Consider the following 14452-nt stretch of genomic DNA (forward strand, 5'->3'; position numbering starts at 1 on the left):
GTGGCTCCTATTGTGGCTTTAACAAAAAAAAATGCCGATCCCAAGTCCTGGCCTCCTCAAGCGGAAGACGCCTTTAAACGACTCAAGTCTGCCTTTTCTTCGGCTCCCGTGCTCTCCAGACCTGACCCATCTAAACCCTTCCTATTGGAGGTTGATGCCTCCTCAGTGGGAGCTGGAGCTGTCCTTCTACAAAAAAACTCTTCCGGGCATGCTGTTACTTGTGGTTTTTTTTCCAGGACCTTCTCTCCGGCGGAGAGGAACTACTCCATCGGGGATCGAGAGCTTCTAGCCATTAAATTAGCACTTGAGGAATGGAGGCATCTGCTGGAGGGATCAAGATTTCCAGTTATTATTTACACCGATCACAAGAACCTCTCCTACCTCCAGTCTGCCCAACGGCTGAATCCTCGTCAGGCCAGGTGGTCTCTGTTCTTTGCCCGATTTAATTTTGAAATTCACTTTCGGCCTGCTGATAAAAACATTAGGGCCGATGCTCTCTCTCGTTCCTCAGATGCCTCTGAAATTGAACTCTCTCCTCAACACATCATTCCTCCTGACTGCCTGATCTCCACTTCTCCAGCCTCCATCAGGCAAACTCCTCCAGGAAAGACCTTTGTTTCTCCACGCCAACGCCTTGGGATCCTCAAATGGGGTCACTCCTCCCATCTCGCAGGTCATGCGGGCATCAAGAAATCTGTGCAACTCATCTCTCGCTTCTATTGGTGGCCGACTCTAGAGACTGATGTGGTGGACTTTGTGCGAGCCTGCACTATCTGTGCCCGGGATAAGACTCCTCGCCAGAAGCCCGCTGGTTTTCTTCATCCTCTACCTGTCCCCGAACAACCTTGGTCTCTGATTGGTATGGATTTTATTACTGACTTACCCCCATCCCATGGCAACACTGTTATTTGGGTGGTCGTTGATCGATTCTCCAAAATGGCACATTTCATCCCTCTTCCTGGCCTTCCTTCAGCGCCTCAGTTGGCTAAACAATTTTTTGTACACATTTTTCGTCTTCACGGGTTGCCTACACAGATCGTCTCGGATAGAGGCGTCCAATTTGTGTCTAAATTCTGGAGGGCTCTCTGTAAACAACTCAAGATTAAATTAAATTTTTCTTCTGCATACCATCCTCAATCCAATGGACAAGTAGAGAGAATTAACCAGATCTTGGGTGACTATTTACGACATTTTGTTTCCTCCCGCCAGGATGACTGGGCAGATCTTCTACCTTGGGCCGAATTCTCGTATAATTTCAGAATCTCTGAATCTTCCTCCAAATCTCCGTTTTTCGTGGTGTACGGCCGTCACCCTCTTCCCCCCCTCCCTACCCCCTTGCCCTCTGGTCTGCCCGCTGTGGATGAAATTTCTCGTGATCTTTCCACCATATGGAAAGAGACCCAAAATTCTCTCTTACAGGCTTCTTCTCGCATGAAGAGATTCGCAGATAAGAAAAGAAGAGCTCCTCCCATTTTTTCCCCTGGAGACAAGGTATGGCTCTCCGCTAAATATGTCCGTTTCCGTGTCCCGAGCTATAAGTTGGGACCACGCTATCTTGGTCCTTTTAAAGTTTTGTGTCAAATTAATCCTGTCTCTTACAAACTTCTTCTTCCTCCTTCTCTTCGTATCCCTAATGCCTTTCACGTCTCTCTTCTTAAACCTCTCATCCTCAACCGTTTTTCTCCTAAATCTGTTCCTCCCACTCCTGTTTCCGGCTCCTCGGACATCTTCTCTGTCAAAGAGATTTTGGCCTCTAAAAAGGTCAGGGGAAGAACTTTTTTTTTAGTGGATTGGGAGGGTTGTGGTCCAGAAGAGAGGTCCTGGGAACCTGAGGACAATATCCTGGACAAAAGTCTGATCCTCAGGTTCTCAGGCCCCAAGAAGAGGGGGAGACCCAAGGGGGGGGGTACTGTTACGCCGAGCGCTCCGGGTCCCCGCTCCTCCCCGGAGCGCTCGCTACACTTCCCTCACTGCAGCGCCCCGGTCGGTTCCACGGACCCGGGGCGCTGCGTTACCACCTCCGGCCGGGATGCGATTCGCGATGCGGGTAGCGCCCGCTCGCGATGCGCACCCCGGCTCCCGTACCTTACTCGCTCCCCGTCAGTTCTGTCCCGGCGCGCGCGGCCCCGCTCCCTAGGGCGCGCGCGCGCCGGGTCTTTGCGATTTAAAGGGCCACTGCACCGCTGATTGGTGCAGTGGTTCCAATTAGTGTTTACACCTGTGCACTTCCCTATATCACCTCACTTCCCCTTCACTCCCTCGCCGGATCTTGTTGCCCTAGTGCCAGAGAAAGCGTTCCTTGTGTGTTCCTTGCCTGTGATTCCAGACCTTCTGCCGTTGCCCCTGACTACGATCCTTGCTGCCTGCCCCGACCTTCTGCTACGTCCGACCTTGCTTCTGTCTACTCCCTTGTACCGCGCCTATCTTCAGCAGCCAGAGAGGTTGAGCCGTTGCTAGGGGATACGACCTGGTCACTACCGCCGCAGCAAGACCATCCCGCTTTGCGGCGGGCTCTGGTGAAAACCAGTAGTGACTTAGAACCGATCCTCTAGCACGGTCCACGCCAATCCCTCTCTGGCACAGAGGATCCACTACCTGCCAGCCGGCATCGTGACACTGATGTGTATTGGTTTTCCCTGTAGTGAGCTTTTCTAGAAGTATTCTTTGGTTAATTTGACCTGGATGGATATAGATATAAATAGTGATAATTGTATCAATGGTGATGAAAGACAGGATAGGGGATAAGTGTCTGATCGCGGGGGGGTCCGACAGCTGGGACCCCCCACGATCTCTCGAATGGGGCCACGGCATTGCCGTGCTATGCGCCGGCTGATGCGCCTCACTGAGGTTGACGGTGCGTCCCCTCCACATTCAGCTCTTTCGGAGAGGCGGGGAGGCATCCCCTCCCATAGAACTACTTGAAGGAGGCGTGTCAGCCGGGGCGTCATGTCATGGCCGACACACCTCCTGCACGGGAGAGACATGGCCCCGTGCAGGAGATCGTGGGGGGTTCCAGGGTCCTGTGGATAGGGGATAAGTTGTTTTTGATGCAGATTTCCTTTAAGTATACCCCATAAGTCTACTAGACGCATCTGGTGGAGTCTTTATCTCAACCTGTTTAGCACCAAAACAGTCATTGTCAAGCGGACTAGCACCAGGTACAAATCCCTACATAAAACAATAGGGCCCTCTATGAAAGGTCCAGGTGAGGGAAGCTCCATCATTTAGTTCAATGGATGGACGGGAGTTGAGTGGAAAAAAAAATATTGCTTACTTGGTCTTATTTCTCTGATCAACTCCTGTAAAATACAGGATACCTAACAGACTCCATTCAAGTCAATGCGATCGATGGGGACTCGGCAGTGTCAGTTGTGCTCCAACCTGGCTTTCCTTTTGAGAATAAATATTGACAAATATGTACTGTAAAAGAATAATACATTGGAATATAACAATGAAGTCCGTGAGAGAAGGACTGCATCCTAAACCGAGTCAGCAACCTAAAGGGGGTGAAAGAAAAATAATCTGTGTATGGTGTCAAAAAGTATAATAAAGCAACTTACTAATATCATGTTATTAGCCATAGTGCAGAGATCTTCCATATCAGCTGAGCTTGTAGCTGCGAGGTCCCATCACAGGTTCTGAATGCAGAGCTCCCTCCCTGCTAACCCCCCCCCCCCCCCTCCCATCCTGTCTGCTGAAGACCATACCATTGGTGTGAAGAGGGGGAGCTCATATTACTGCTCATTAGATTTTAAGGCCTTTCTCAGTTACAGTAGTTTTTCACCAGAACAGGCTCACTGCTGCCATGTCTAAGAAAAGCCCGACTGTGTTCAGAAAGTGTTAAGGGACAGGGGAGGGAAAAGGAAAGAAAGATGAAGCTTTAAGGACACCTGGTTTTCTAACACCTACTAACTTGTGTTGGAGAGGCCACTCGGGGACAATGCCACATATTTGGCAAGCGGTTCAAAGGAAAATCAGTTCCATCACTTTTTTTTCCCTATGTGCTTAGCTTCTCTTCTAACAGTAGTAAATCAAAAGAGAAATGCGCAGGCGCATCCACACAGGATGAACCAGTCAAACTAATGGAGTGGCGGGATTGGACCCAGGTGGTGCATACTACAGCCAAAGACGTAAGCGTCAAATCCAAACAGCACAGGAGAGGAATGAAAAACTGCAGCACTCACCACCGGTCCAATGTAACTTTATTGCATTGCACCTGCTGTCAATAAAGTTATGTTGGAGCGGTAGCGAGTGCTACAGAATTTTTATTTCTCTCCTGTCCTGTTTGGATGGAACGTTAGGTTCTTTGGGACGCTAACTTCTTTGACCTTCTGTGTAACCCAATCTCCTCCCCCCTCTTTTCTTCTTCAAGTTTCATTATGTTAAAAATATGTATGTAGCATATGCTTTCTTGTACATTTGTTACTCTTACTGTAAAAATAAAAAAATTGAGGGAGTGGAATCTTTATTGTGTATAAAAACTGTACTCACATTGTGCCCCAACATCAGATGCTGAGAGAAAATAAATATATAATAATATACCTGTTAGCCAAGGTGTATGCCAACCTTTAGCCAGGACCTTCATTGTTTTACTTGCTGAATGAGAACCCTTGTGCTCTGTTGAATGAGAACCCCTGTTCTCTGTTGAATGAGAACCCCTGTGCTCTGTTGAATCAGAACCCTCGTGCTCTGTTGAATGAGAACCCCTGTGCTCTGTTGAATGAGAACCCCTGGGCTCTGTTGAATCAGAACCCTTGTGCTCTGTTGAATCAGAACCCCTGTGCTCTGTTGAATCAGAACCCCCGTGCTCTGTTGAATCAGAACCCCTGTGCTCTGTTGAATCAGAACCTTCGTGCTCTGTTGAATCAGAACCCTCAGGCTCTGTTGAATCAGAACCCTCGTGCTCTGTTGAATCAGAACCCCTGTGCTCTGTTGAATCAAAACCCTCGTGCTCTGTTGAAACAGAACCCTTGTGCTCTGTTGAATCAGAACCCCTGTGCTCTGTTGAATCAGAACCCCTGTGCTCTGTTGAATCAGAACCCCTGTGCTCTGTTGAATCAGAACCCTCGTGCTCTGTTTAATCAGAACCCTCGTGCTCTGTTGAATCAGAACCCCTGTGCTCTGTTGAATCAGAACCCCTGTGCTCTGTTGAATCAGAACCCCTGTGCTCTGTTCAATTAGAACCCCTGTGCTCTGTTGAATAAGAACCCCTGTGCTCTGTAGAATCAGAACCCCTGTGCTCTGTTGAATCAGAACCCTCGTGCTCTGTTGAATATTCGAAAAAATATGTCTTTATTTAAAATAAAATATCAATTTGTCAGTTGTAAATTTATTTTAAGGATCTTAGATTTTAAGTGTTTCTTAATACAGTGGGCTGATATAAGTACCCACTATGGTAGCACAAGCCTGGGGAATAGAAAACCTTCATGGTTATTGAAGAAAGAAAAGTCCCTTCTATTTATGTAGACTTCATATTTACCTATTTATCTAAATTTCAGGAGTGTAAGGCAAAAAAGATATCAAAATAAGAATAATAGAATAAAAGTTACATAAATAAAGTAATACATGCACAATACATGATATGAAAACTGGCATTATTTATTATCACAACAAAGATTCAAGGTAAATCCTCTACTCCTGAGGTGTGGAAGTCAGGTGCATTTCTCACCAAACTACTTTCATTTCATGCAACAACATGTAGTAATACAAATCTGACACATGGTGACGGTGTAGTACCACTCAAATATACAATACCCACTTGATTTTGTTTAATGGTTATTTAAAATGTCAATGTTGGTTGATTCACTAGCGTTTATGAAGACATATCTGAGCTTCCTTTAGATTTCCAGCATCAAGATGACCTATAAGGTGCACCAGATACAGGTATTGCACTGTAATTTGCAAGCTGTATCAGGTTAGATGTATGCAGGCAGGGATAAATACAGAGAGGAAAGAGTCCAGGAAAATCCCAAAGTCCAGTCAGTCCCCTCTTTACATTGAAACGTTTTTCTCCTGTGCTCATTGTCGCCACCTGCTGAGTCATTTTCATGAGCTGCAAAGTGGAGTTGAGGGAAACGATGTTACATCTGCCCTGAGAACATATAAGGTCATTCGCGTCAGCTCTTGGCCTTAGATATTTATAATTAGGGCAGGAAGTTAATAAGTTCATATCTGAAATTGACCTTCATTGTTTCTTGTGGTTCCAAAGATCTTCAAACCTATGAACCCAATGTTAAGACGCCTGAGTGAAGGACATGCTGATGATGTTCTCCAGAACTTCCAGTGGGGGGTGAATGACATCACACGCATAAGCAATGCTCATGTCCAAACCATCGACAAACCCAACATTCATCCCATGGAAGATATCTCTGAGCAGCAGATACTGGACATATCCATAGAAGTCACTGAACCTCTCCATGTCGATGTCCATGTCCCGGGCATTCTCCTCCTTGATGATCACCTTGGTCCTAGGGCTACGGATGAAGAGCCTCTCTACAGCCTTGCGGACATTGATGGCCGACCTGATGAAGACTCGTAATGGGAAAGGCCTGAAGTGTTGTCCTAAAGTGAGGACAATGATTGTGTTTTCCCCTCCACCGATCCGGTCGATCTGTCGGGCCATGTACGCATCTTCTTTAATGGAGTAGAAGGTTTTGCTCACAAATGGAAATGTATGTTTCTTCCACTGAATGTAGATAAACTTTTCTTGGTTTAGTGCAAGAAGAGTCTTCTGCCAAGATTGCATCTCATCTTCTGTGTGGTTGAAATAATCCACAACTGAAACAAACCGAATAAAAATTAATTAGAGGAATATGAAATATATTATAGATATGTGAGAGAGATAAATAAATAGATAGTTATGAGATAGATATGAGATAGATGGGAGACAGATAGATATGAGACAGATAGATATGAAATAGATAGATAAAAAAATAATTAATAAGAAAGAAAGTGATGTTTTGTTTCTGCAATTTATTACAAAGGCTTGTGGTACTGCCATGGGTACTTTCATCAATCCAATGTATTGGACAACACAATAAATATGAATAAATATGAGCTAGATAGATAGTTCTTTCCTTCAGAAGGGAGAAAACTATCTCTCCATTGCCACCTATAGGTAGTTCCCCTGTAATTCAATGTCTAATAAGCTAAAGACTCAAGTAGAATATTAAAACATAAGTAGATATTATCAGCTACATAGAGACCCCCATCTGTAGACAGATGTTTTGGGGTCTTTGCCCCTTGCCAGTACTCACTTTTAAGGTTCTCAGCAAAGTGCCTTATATACTGCCGGACTGTGGAGTCCCCCATGAGAAAGAGCTTTTTTCCCTTAAGGAACTCTTTCAGCTTGTCATTTTCAGTGAATTGCCCCATCTGGCAGTGTATAGGACGCCACATATTGTAATGGAAATATCCACTCGGGATTGGGTAATAGGATCCCAGGCTACATTTCTCAATCGGTCTCAATGTATCTTCTGTAGAAAAAAAAAACACCAAATATTGATTTAAAATAACAAACGGCTTGTAGTGTTACTAGAATGCTGAAGTCAATAGACAATTTTACTATGGGTCCATTGCATTTGTATTCACACCCCTGTTTAGATGTACAGAAAATGTAGCGCTACTAGAAATACATGGATTAGGTTCAAGGTCAGAGCCCAAAGCAATTTCCCAATAAGTGTGAGTAACAGGAAAAACATAATTTTCTAGCAATTACATTGTAAACGTTCTGACGGGACACTAGGTGAAGGACATTAGGGTATTAGTAATCTGCTGCCGGTAACTCTGGTTTAATTGACATCAATAAAATAGTCTATGAAACTGTCAAGGAAAATAGGGGACCTGGTCTCTTTGTACTCACTATAGGCCACTTGGTACTTCTGATATATTATTTAATAATAGGGAAAACTACAGGGCTACAAGACATACCATAAGACATACTTACGTCCACAGTTGAGGACAGTGACTGGTTTTAAAGCCTTTGAAATCTCCAAGCCAATGTTTGACCTAAAAAAGAAATTGATCATTTAGTAGTAAAAGAATAAGAATAAAATAGGTTTCGCATGTTTTCATTATACTACATGTCAGGTGCACTGTATTGTAACAAGGTACAGGATGTGCAGATGTTTGCATCTGGAAACTCCATGAAATGCAACTTATCCCCTGGGACCCCGGCTATCTTCTGTACGGGGCCGGGCTACTCAGTCCCCAGAGCGCTCTAGCCCCCACCTATGGAGACGAGCAGGAGTGACGGCCCACTCAGCCAATCACCAGCTGAGACAGAACCCTGTCAGGAGATCAATTAACAGCTCCATATATTAAGTAATATGATACAATGCTATATATTGTCTAAAAAAAATGTATAAAAATAATATTGTGATCTATTGTGGTCACAAACCTCAGGCAGCAAGTCACCTGCTCTATTACCACACAGGTCAGACACCCCCTTCTAAGTCATTCCTATGGTAATAGATGCATTTTATCTAAAGGGAACAGGAAGGAGTGAATCTTAGCAGATCCGATCGGATATTGAACTGTTTTATTGACGTTCACTATGTGCGGACTATTGCTATGTAGGGGCATGTCATCTATTTTTGTCTATTCTTTGTTATGTGATCAAATCTAATAGTCACCTGTTGATAAGAAGCTGCTCCACCTCGGTCAGATAGGAGTGGTCCCGATTGACAGAGTTCATGTGGGTCAGGGCCTCACACGGGTAATTCTTTGGCTTGACGCAGTAGAAGGCCTCTCCATCCCTCTTGTCTATATATCTGCAGATTTCCTCCTCCGTGTCCAACTCAAAGCCGCATTCACTGTTCACATACTCAGTTGCACTCGTGAAATTTCCGGTGTACTTGATATTGGCAAAACCCTGGTTCTTTGCCCTCCATAAGGCAGAGACGGCCTCACTGGGGTGCATGAGTAATACCGATATGTGTACGGACCCCGCCCAGAACAAGGTGAATTTTACCAGGTAGGTCCCATCTTTATTGTCTATGATGCTTCCGCTCGCGCTACTGTTTGTATCAGGGGAGTATATTCTGGCCCTCAGGTAGTCTCCACCATAGGATTTCCTGTTGCCGGAATAGTCATTGGCCGTCACTTTAACCTGAAGCTGGTCCCCAATGCAATACTTAGATTTTGGGTTGGTGATAATGGCCATGCTCTCCTGCGCACTGGTTGCCTCCACTATATCATCGATCGTCCGTTGGGGAATTCGCTTGTCAATCTTATTGAATAGCTCCTCGATTTCACCGTCTGTCGCCATTGGGCCCGGTGAACCAGGGGCGGTATTGGTCGACTGGCAGGTACACAACTGAAGCATGTTTATTTTAGGCATCTGAAATGAAAATACTAAATGTAAAAAGCTTAACCCCCCAAATCACCAGACCCAGAGGGCTTACAATCTACAAGGTGTGATTTTTATTAGTTCTGGCATTGTTGTAAATGACCAATAGGACTTTTTTGTTAAAACTTTTAATATGTATTTTTTTTGTTTAACTTTTAAAGCTTTCCTAATTTATTTTTTTTATCTACTTTTCAGTCCCACTAGGATACTTGTTTTCTTTATAATTATATTTAGAAAGGTGGTAAATAAAATGAAATAAAAATAATAATTAAAAAACAAAAAACATAAATTCGAAACATACACCTACCTTGCTTGTTACCCCACTGCTGCCAGTATTATGGAATGCTGCTTCTTCTGGTATCTTGACTCAGAGGGGGCGTGGCATATGTTGCAGACTTTTTGGGGTGACAACTGCCTGGGTAACAGACTCAAAACCTACTTGCCTCTTTGGGGAGGAGGTGAGGTGTCTCCTTACAGGGTGCGTAGCTATGTATCAACTTTTAATGCAATAATGCTGTTACTGTGTGGATGATTTATTCTGATATTTGATATTAAGTTGTATTGGCCACTATTGTTTATTACTTAAATTGATATTTGCTCTGAATTTACATTGATCACTATAGATACCCTTGTGGGCCTTATCATTATGATGTGATCCATATGTATATCTACCATGATATGAGGTATCATATATATTTGATACAAACCTTTTGGACACCCGCACCATGTGTGACCAGTATTACAATCCCCACCTCCATTTTTCAGCGTGTGTATTCTGTATACCCATTTCTGGTCAGTTTTTAATGTACATTTTAATGTGTTTTGTATAATAAAGATTGATAATTGTTTGGATACAATGCATCAGATTTGGCCCAATTTCCTTTGGTGAATATATATTATTCTGACCAATGGTGAGTTGCTTTGAGATAGACTTACATTTTGTTAAAATGTTACTCCGCTCCCCAGTGTCCGGAACTCAATGCTCTGAATGCTAGGTGCGGGCATCCGTGTTCACGCCCGCCCCCTCGTGATGTCACGCCCCGCCCCACCCCCCTCAATGCAAGTCTATGGGAGGGGGCGCGACGGCTGTCGCGCCCCCTCCCATAGACTTGCATTAAGGGGGCAAGGCGCGACGTCACGGGGCGGGGCATGACATCACGAGGGGGCGGGCGTGAACACGGAAGCCCGTACCCAGCGTTTGGAACATTGATTCCCGGATGCTGGGGAGCGGAGTAACCCTTTAACCACCTTCCCCAAAATAGTGTTTTGAATCCCAAATTTTCTAAACCTTGGACATTCGGTCCATTTAGTTGCTCTGATATGACATAAAAAGAATGGAAAAAAATATAACACTGGTGACATAATCCAGTTGATTGGAATCATTTCTTGTGATTCCAATTACATCATTTCCACCATTAAAACTATAGTGGTATGTTTCCTTTAGCCTGTATGTACCTGCACTTTATTCTGGTTAAACACTAGTAAAAGAACCGACGTTATGACTGCCACCACCAGCGCCGATCTCAAGGAAATCTTCATTTTCCACTTCCCTGAAATCTCCTGGAAAACAAGAAGTGCAGTTGTGTAGGAAAACAAGGTGACACTAAGTTCTTAGATGTGTATGGTACGGGACCATGACTGAATGTATTGGCCAGTTTGGTGACTCCATTTTATTCTTTAACTGTTGACTTAGGTTGTCCACAGAGGAGAAGACCCATAATGACCAGCCTAAGCCCTTTCTCTAACTTTAAAGCAAACCTAACATCAGGATAGGGGATAAATGTCTGATCGCGGGGGGGGGGTCCAACCGCTGGGACCTCCCCATCTCCTGTACGGGTACCCGGCATTACCGCGGCTCTGCACGGCTAATGCGCATGTTGTTGACCTCATTGAGGTCGATAACACACCCCCTTCATGCAGCTCTATGGGAGAGGCGGGGTGCACGAACGCTGCATCTCCGCCTCTCCAATAGAGATACATGGAGGGGGTGTGTCGGCTGAGGCATCATGCTGCGGCCAAAACGCCTCCTGCATGGGAGAGCAGCGGCAGAGCCAGGGCCCCATTCAGGAGATCACGGGGGGACCCAGCATTTCCTGCGAATAGGGGATAAGTATCTAGGGCTGCAAATCTCCTTTAAATGTTCACCATACCATCATGTATAGGGAACCATCAAAATACTATTACATTGGGGTGTGAATATTTATGCATTTCCCTATAAGTGGTTGTAGATTACAGTTTACTTTGAAGCCTTGTAGACCAACCATTGGGGGCAACTGGGAAATACCTTTTGGCTTAGTGGATACAAAGCCTCACAGCTCCTAAGTTCACTACACTGCAGGGCCAATGGTGGATCCCAAGTACAACTTTTGACTCTGGACCATTAGTAGCCGTGAACCCATTATGGCATTAGAATCATACTGGGGGCCCATTGGTCTCTGAGCCCCACCCCAAGCAATATTGAGATGTGTTGAAGAAATGTGTCTATTACCTGCTCAATCTTTTGAGGGTTCACATAGGATGGGAGCATCTTTAGTCCACAATGGCCGTAGTCAGTGACATTAAGGATGGACTTCAAGGAAAGAAGAGAGAAGATTTATTAAAATAATCCAACAAAATATTATCTTTTCATTTTACGGCACTATAAAGTTTATCATTTAACTTTATAGAATGTGTGGTGGAGATTTCATTGGAAAACTATTTCCTGGTTCATTATAACATCTCTGCTTATTTATAAGACAAGACAACTACAACTTGTCGCCTATAATATAATTTGTGGTTGTTGAACGTGTACGTATAAAGAGTGAAGAGGTTGCCTGAGGTGTGCCTTGACTAAACCAGGTAGGTACGCGTAAAAAAGGGCAAAAATGAAGTCAAGAAATATTATTGTTATTATTATGATCACAAGGAACAAGCATTAATACTGACAAATTATGTGGGCAATTTGACAAAACCTGGTCATCATTGTCTGTGGATCTGGGACACAGTCATGGCCGTAAATGTTGGCACCCCAGAATTTTCTCAAGAAAATGAAGTATTTCTCACAGGAAAGGATATCAGTAACACATGTTTTGCTATACACATGTTTATTCCCTTTGGGGGAGATTTATCAAAACCTGTGCAGAGGAAAACTTGCCCAGTTGCCCATAGCAACCAATCAGATCGCTTCTTTCATTTTTCACAGGCCTTCATAAAAATGAAAGCAGCAAGCTGATTGGTTGCTATGGGCAACTGGGCAAGTTTTCCTCTGCTCAGGTTTTGATAAATCTCCCCCTTTGTGTGTATTGGAACTAAACCAAAAAAAAGGGAGGAAAAAAAAACCAAATTGGACATACTGTCACACCAAACTCCAAAAATGGGCTGGACCAAAGGATAGGGGATAAGATGTCTGATCGCAGGGGTCCCGCAGCTTGGGACCCGCGGGATCTCGGTTGCGGCACCCTGCTGTCATCACTGCACAGAGCAAACACGCTCGGTGCGTAATGATGGGCGATACAAGGGCCGGAGCATCATGACATCACGGCCCGTCCCCTCAATAAAAGTCTATGGGAGGGAGTGTAAGTGTGGGGGCCGTCACGCCCCCTCTCATAGACTTGGATTAAGGGGGCAGGCTGTGACGTCACGACGTGATGTAATACAAGTATAACGCTCCGAGAGCTGTAAAGATGTATAATGTATAATGCTCTGTGAACTATAATAATGGTTTAATGATATATCATTATGTATATATATACCCAGCACTGTCAGGAGTGTACCCCTATCCTCTCATGTGATGTGTATATACCCAGCACTGTCAGGAGTGTACCCCTATCCTCTCATGTGATGTATATATACCCAGCACTGTCAGGAGTGTACCCCTATCCTCTCATGTGATGTATATATATTCAGCACTGTCAGGAGTGTACCCCTATCCCCTCATGTGATGTGTATATACCCAGTACTGTCAGGAGTGTACCCCTATCCCCTCATGTGATGTATATATACCCAGTACTGTCAGGAGTGTACCCTTATCCTCTCATGTGATGTATATATACCCAGTACTGTCAGGAGTGTACCCTTATCCTCTCATGTGATGTATATATACCCAGTACTGTCAGGAGTGTACCCCTATCCTCTCATGTGATGTGTATATACCCAGTACTGTCAGGAGTGTACCCCTATCCCCTCATGTGATGTATATATACCCAGTACTGTCAGGAGTGTACCCTTATCCTCTCATGTGATGTATATATACCCAGTACTGTCAGGAGTGTACCCTTATCCTCTCATGTGATGTATATATACCCAGTACTGTCAGGAGTGTACCCCTATCCTCTCATGTGATGTATATATATACCCAGCACTGTCAGGAGTGTACCCCTATCCTCTCATGTGATGTATATATACCCAGCACTGTCAGGAGTGTACCCCTATCCTCTCATGTGATGTATATATACCCAGCACTGTCAGGAGTGTACCCCTATCCTCTCATGTGATGTATATATACCCAGCACTGTCAGGAGTGTACCCCTATCCCCTCATGTGATGTATATATACCCAGCACTGTCAGGAGTGTACCCCTATCCTCTCATGTGATGTATATATACCCAGCACTGTCAGGAGTGTACCCCTATCCTCTCATGTGATGTATATATATCCAGCACTGTCAGGAGTGTACCCCTATCCTCTCATGTGATGTATATATATACCCAGCACTGTCAGGAGTGTACCCTTATCCTCTCATGTGATGTATATATACCCAGTACTGTCAGGAGTGTACCCCTATCCTCTCATGTGATGTGTATATATACCCAGCACTGTCAGGAGTGTACCCCTATCCTCTCATGTGATGTATATATACCCAGTACTGTCAGGAGTGTACCCCTATCCTCTCATGTGATGTATATATACCCAGTACTGTCAGGAGTGTACCCCTATCCTCTCATGTGATGTGTATATATACCCAGCACTGTCAGGAGTGTACCCCTATCCTCTCATGTGATGTATATATATACCCAGCACTGTCAGGAGTGTACCCCTATCCTCTCATGTGATGTATATATACCCAGCACTGTCAGGAGTGTACCCCTATCCTCTCATGTGATGTATATATACCCAGTACTGTCA

At 44.5% G+C, this 14452-nt stretch overlaps 1 protein-coding gene across 3 annotated transcripts; it reads right to left on the reverse strand.

The window, feature by feature from the left end:
- Positions 1-5401: 5401 nt before the first annotated feature.
- On the reverse strand, positions 5402-12737 carry LOC130283881 (NXPE family member 4-like). Of its 3 annotated transcripts, none has more exons than XM_056533532.1 (7): positions 12682-12737; positions 11838-11918; positions 10805-10909; positions 8634-9340; positions 7946-8007; positions 7257-7475; positions 5402-6777 (listed from the first exon to the last, which is right to left on the reverse strand). In XM_056533532.1, exons 2-7 carry the CDS (start codon positions 11874-11876, stop codon positions 6233-6235), a joined length of 1677 nt encoding a protein of 558 aa, XP_056389507.1. In that variant the 5' UTR covers positions 11877-11918; positions 12682-12737; the 3' UTR covers positions 5402-6232. The 3 variants fall into 3 exon arrangements, with proteins under 3 accessions (XP_056389507.1, XP_056389506.1, XP_056389505.1); XM_056533531.1 differs by lacking the exon at positions 12682-12737 and adding an exon at positions 12301-12444 and having other exon boundaries at positions 5404-6777; XM_056533530.1 differs by lacking the exon at positions 12682-12737 and adding an exon at positions 12275-12444 and having other exon boundaries at positions 5404-6777.
- Positions 12738-14452: the final 1715 nt, after the last annotated feature.

This window comes from Hyla sarda, chromosome 8, assembly GCF_029499605.1.
Source record: "Hyla sarda isolate aHylSar1 chromosome 8, aHylSar1.hap1, whole genome shotgun sequence".
Taxonomy (NCBI): Eukaryota; Metazoa; Chordata; class Amphibia; order Anura; family Hylidae; genus Hyla; species Hyla sarda.

Bases quoted from the DNA above. Each gene is read 5' to 3' on its own strand.
- LOC130283881 (XM_056533532.1), bottom strand. From the start codon at position 11,876: ATGCTCCCATCCTATGTGAACCCTCAAAAGATTGAGCAG. The intron at 10,910-11,837 runs GTAATAGACACA...CTTGTTTTCCAG, and splicing joins ACCCTCAAAAGATTGAGCAG to GAGATTTCAGGGAAGTGGAA. The intron at 7,476-7,945 runs GTAAGTATGTCT...TTTTTTCTACAG, and splicing joins CACTGTCCTCAACTGTGGAC to AAGATACATTGAGACCGATT.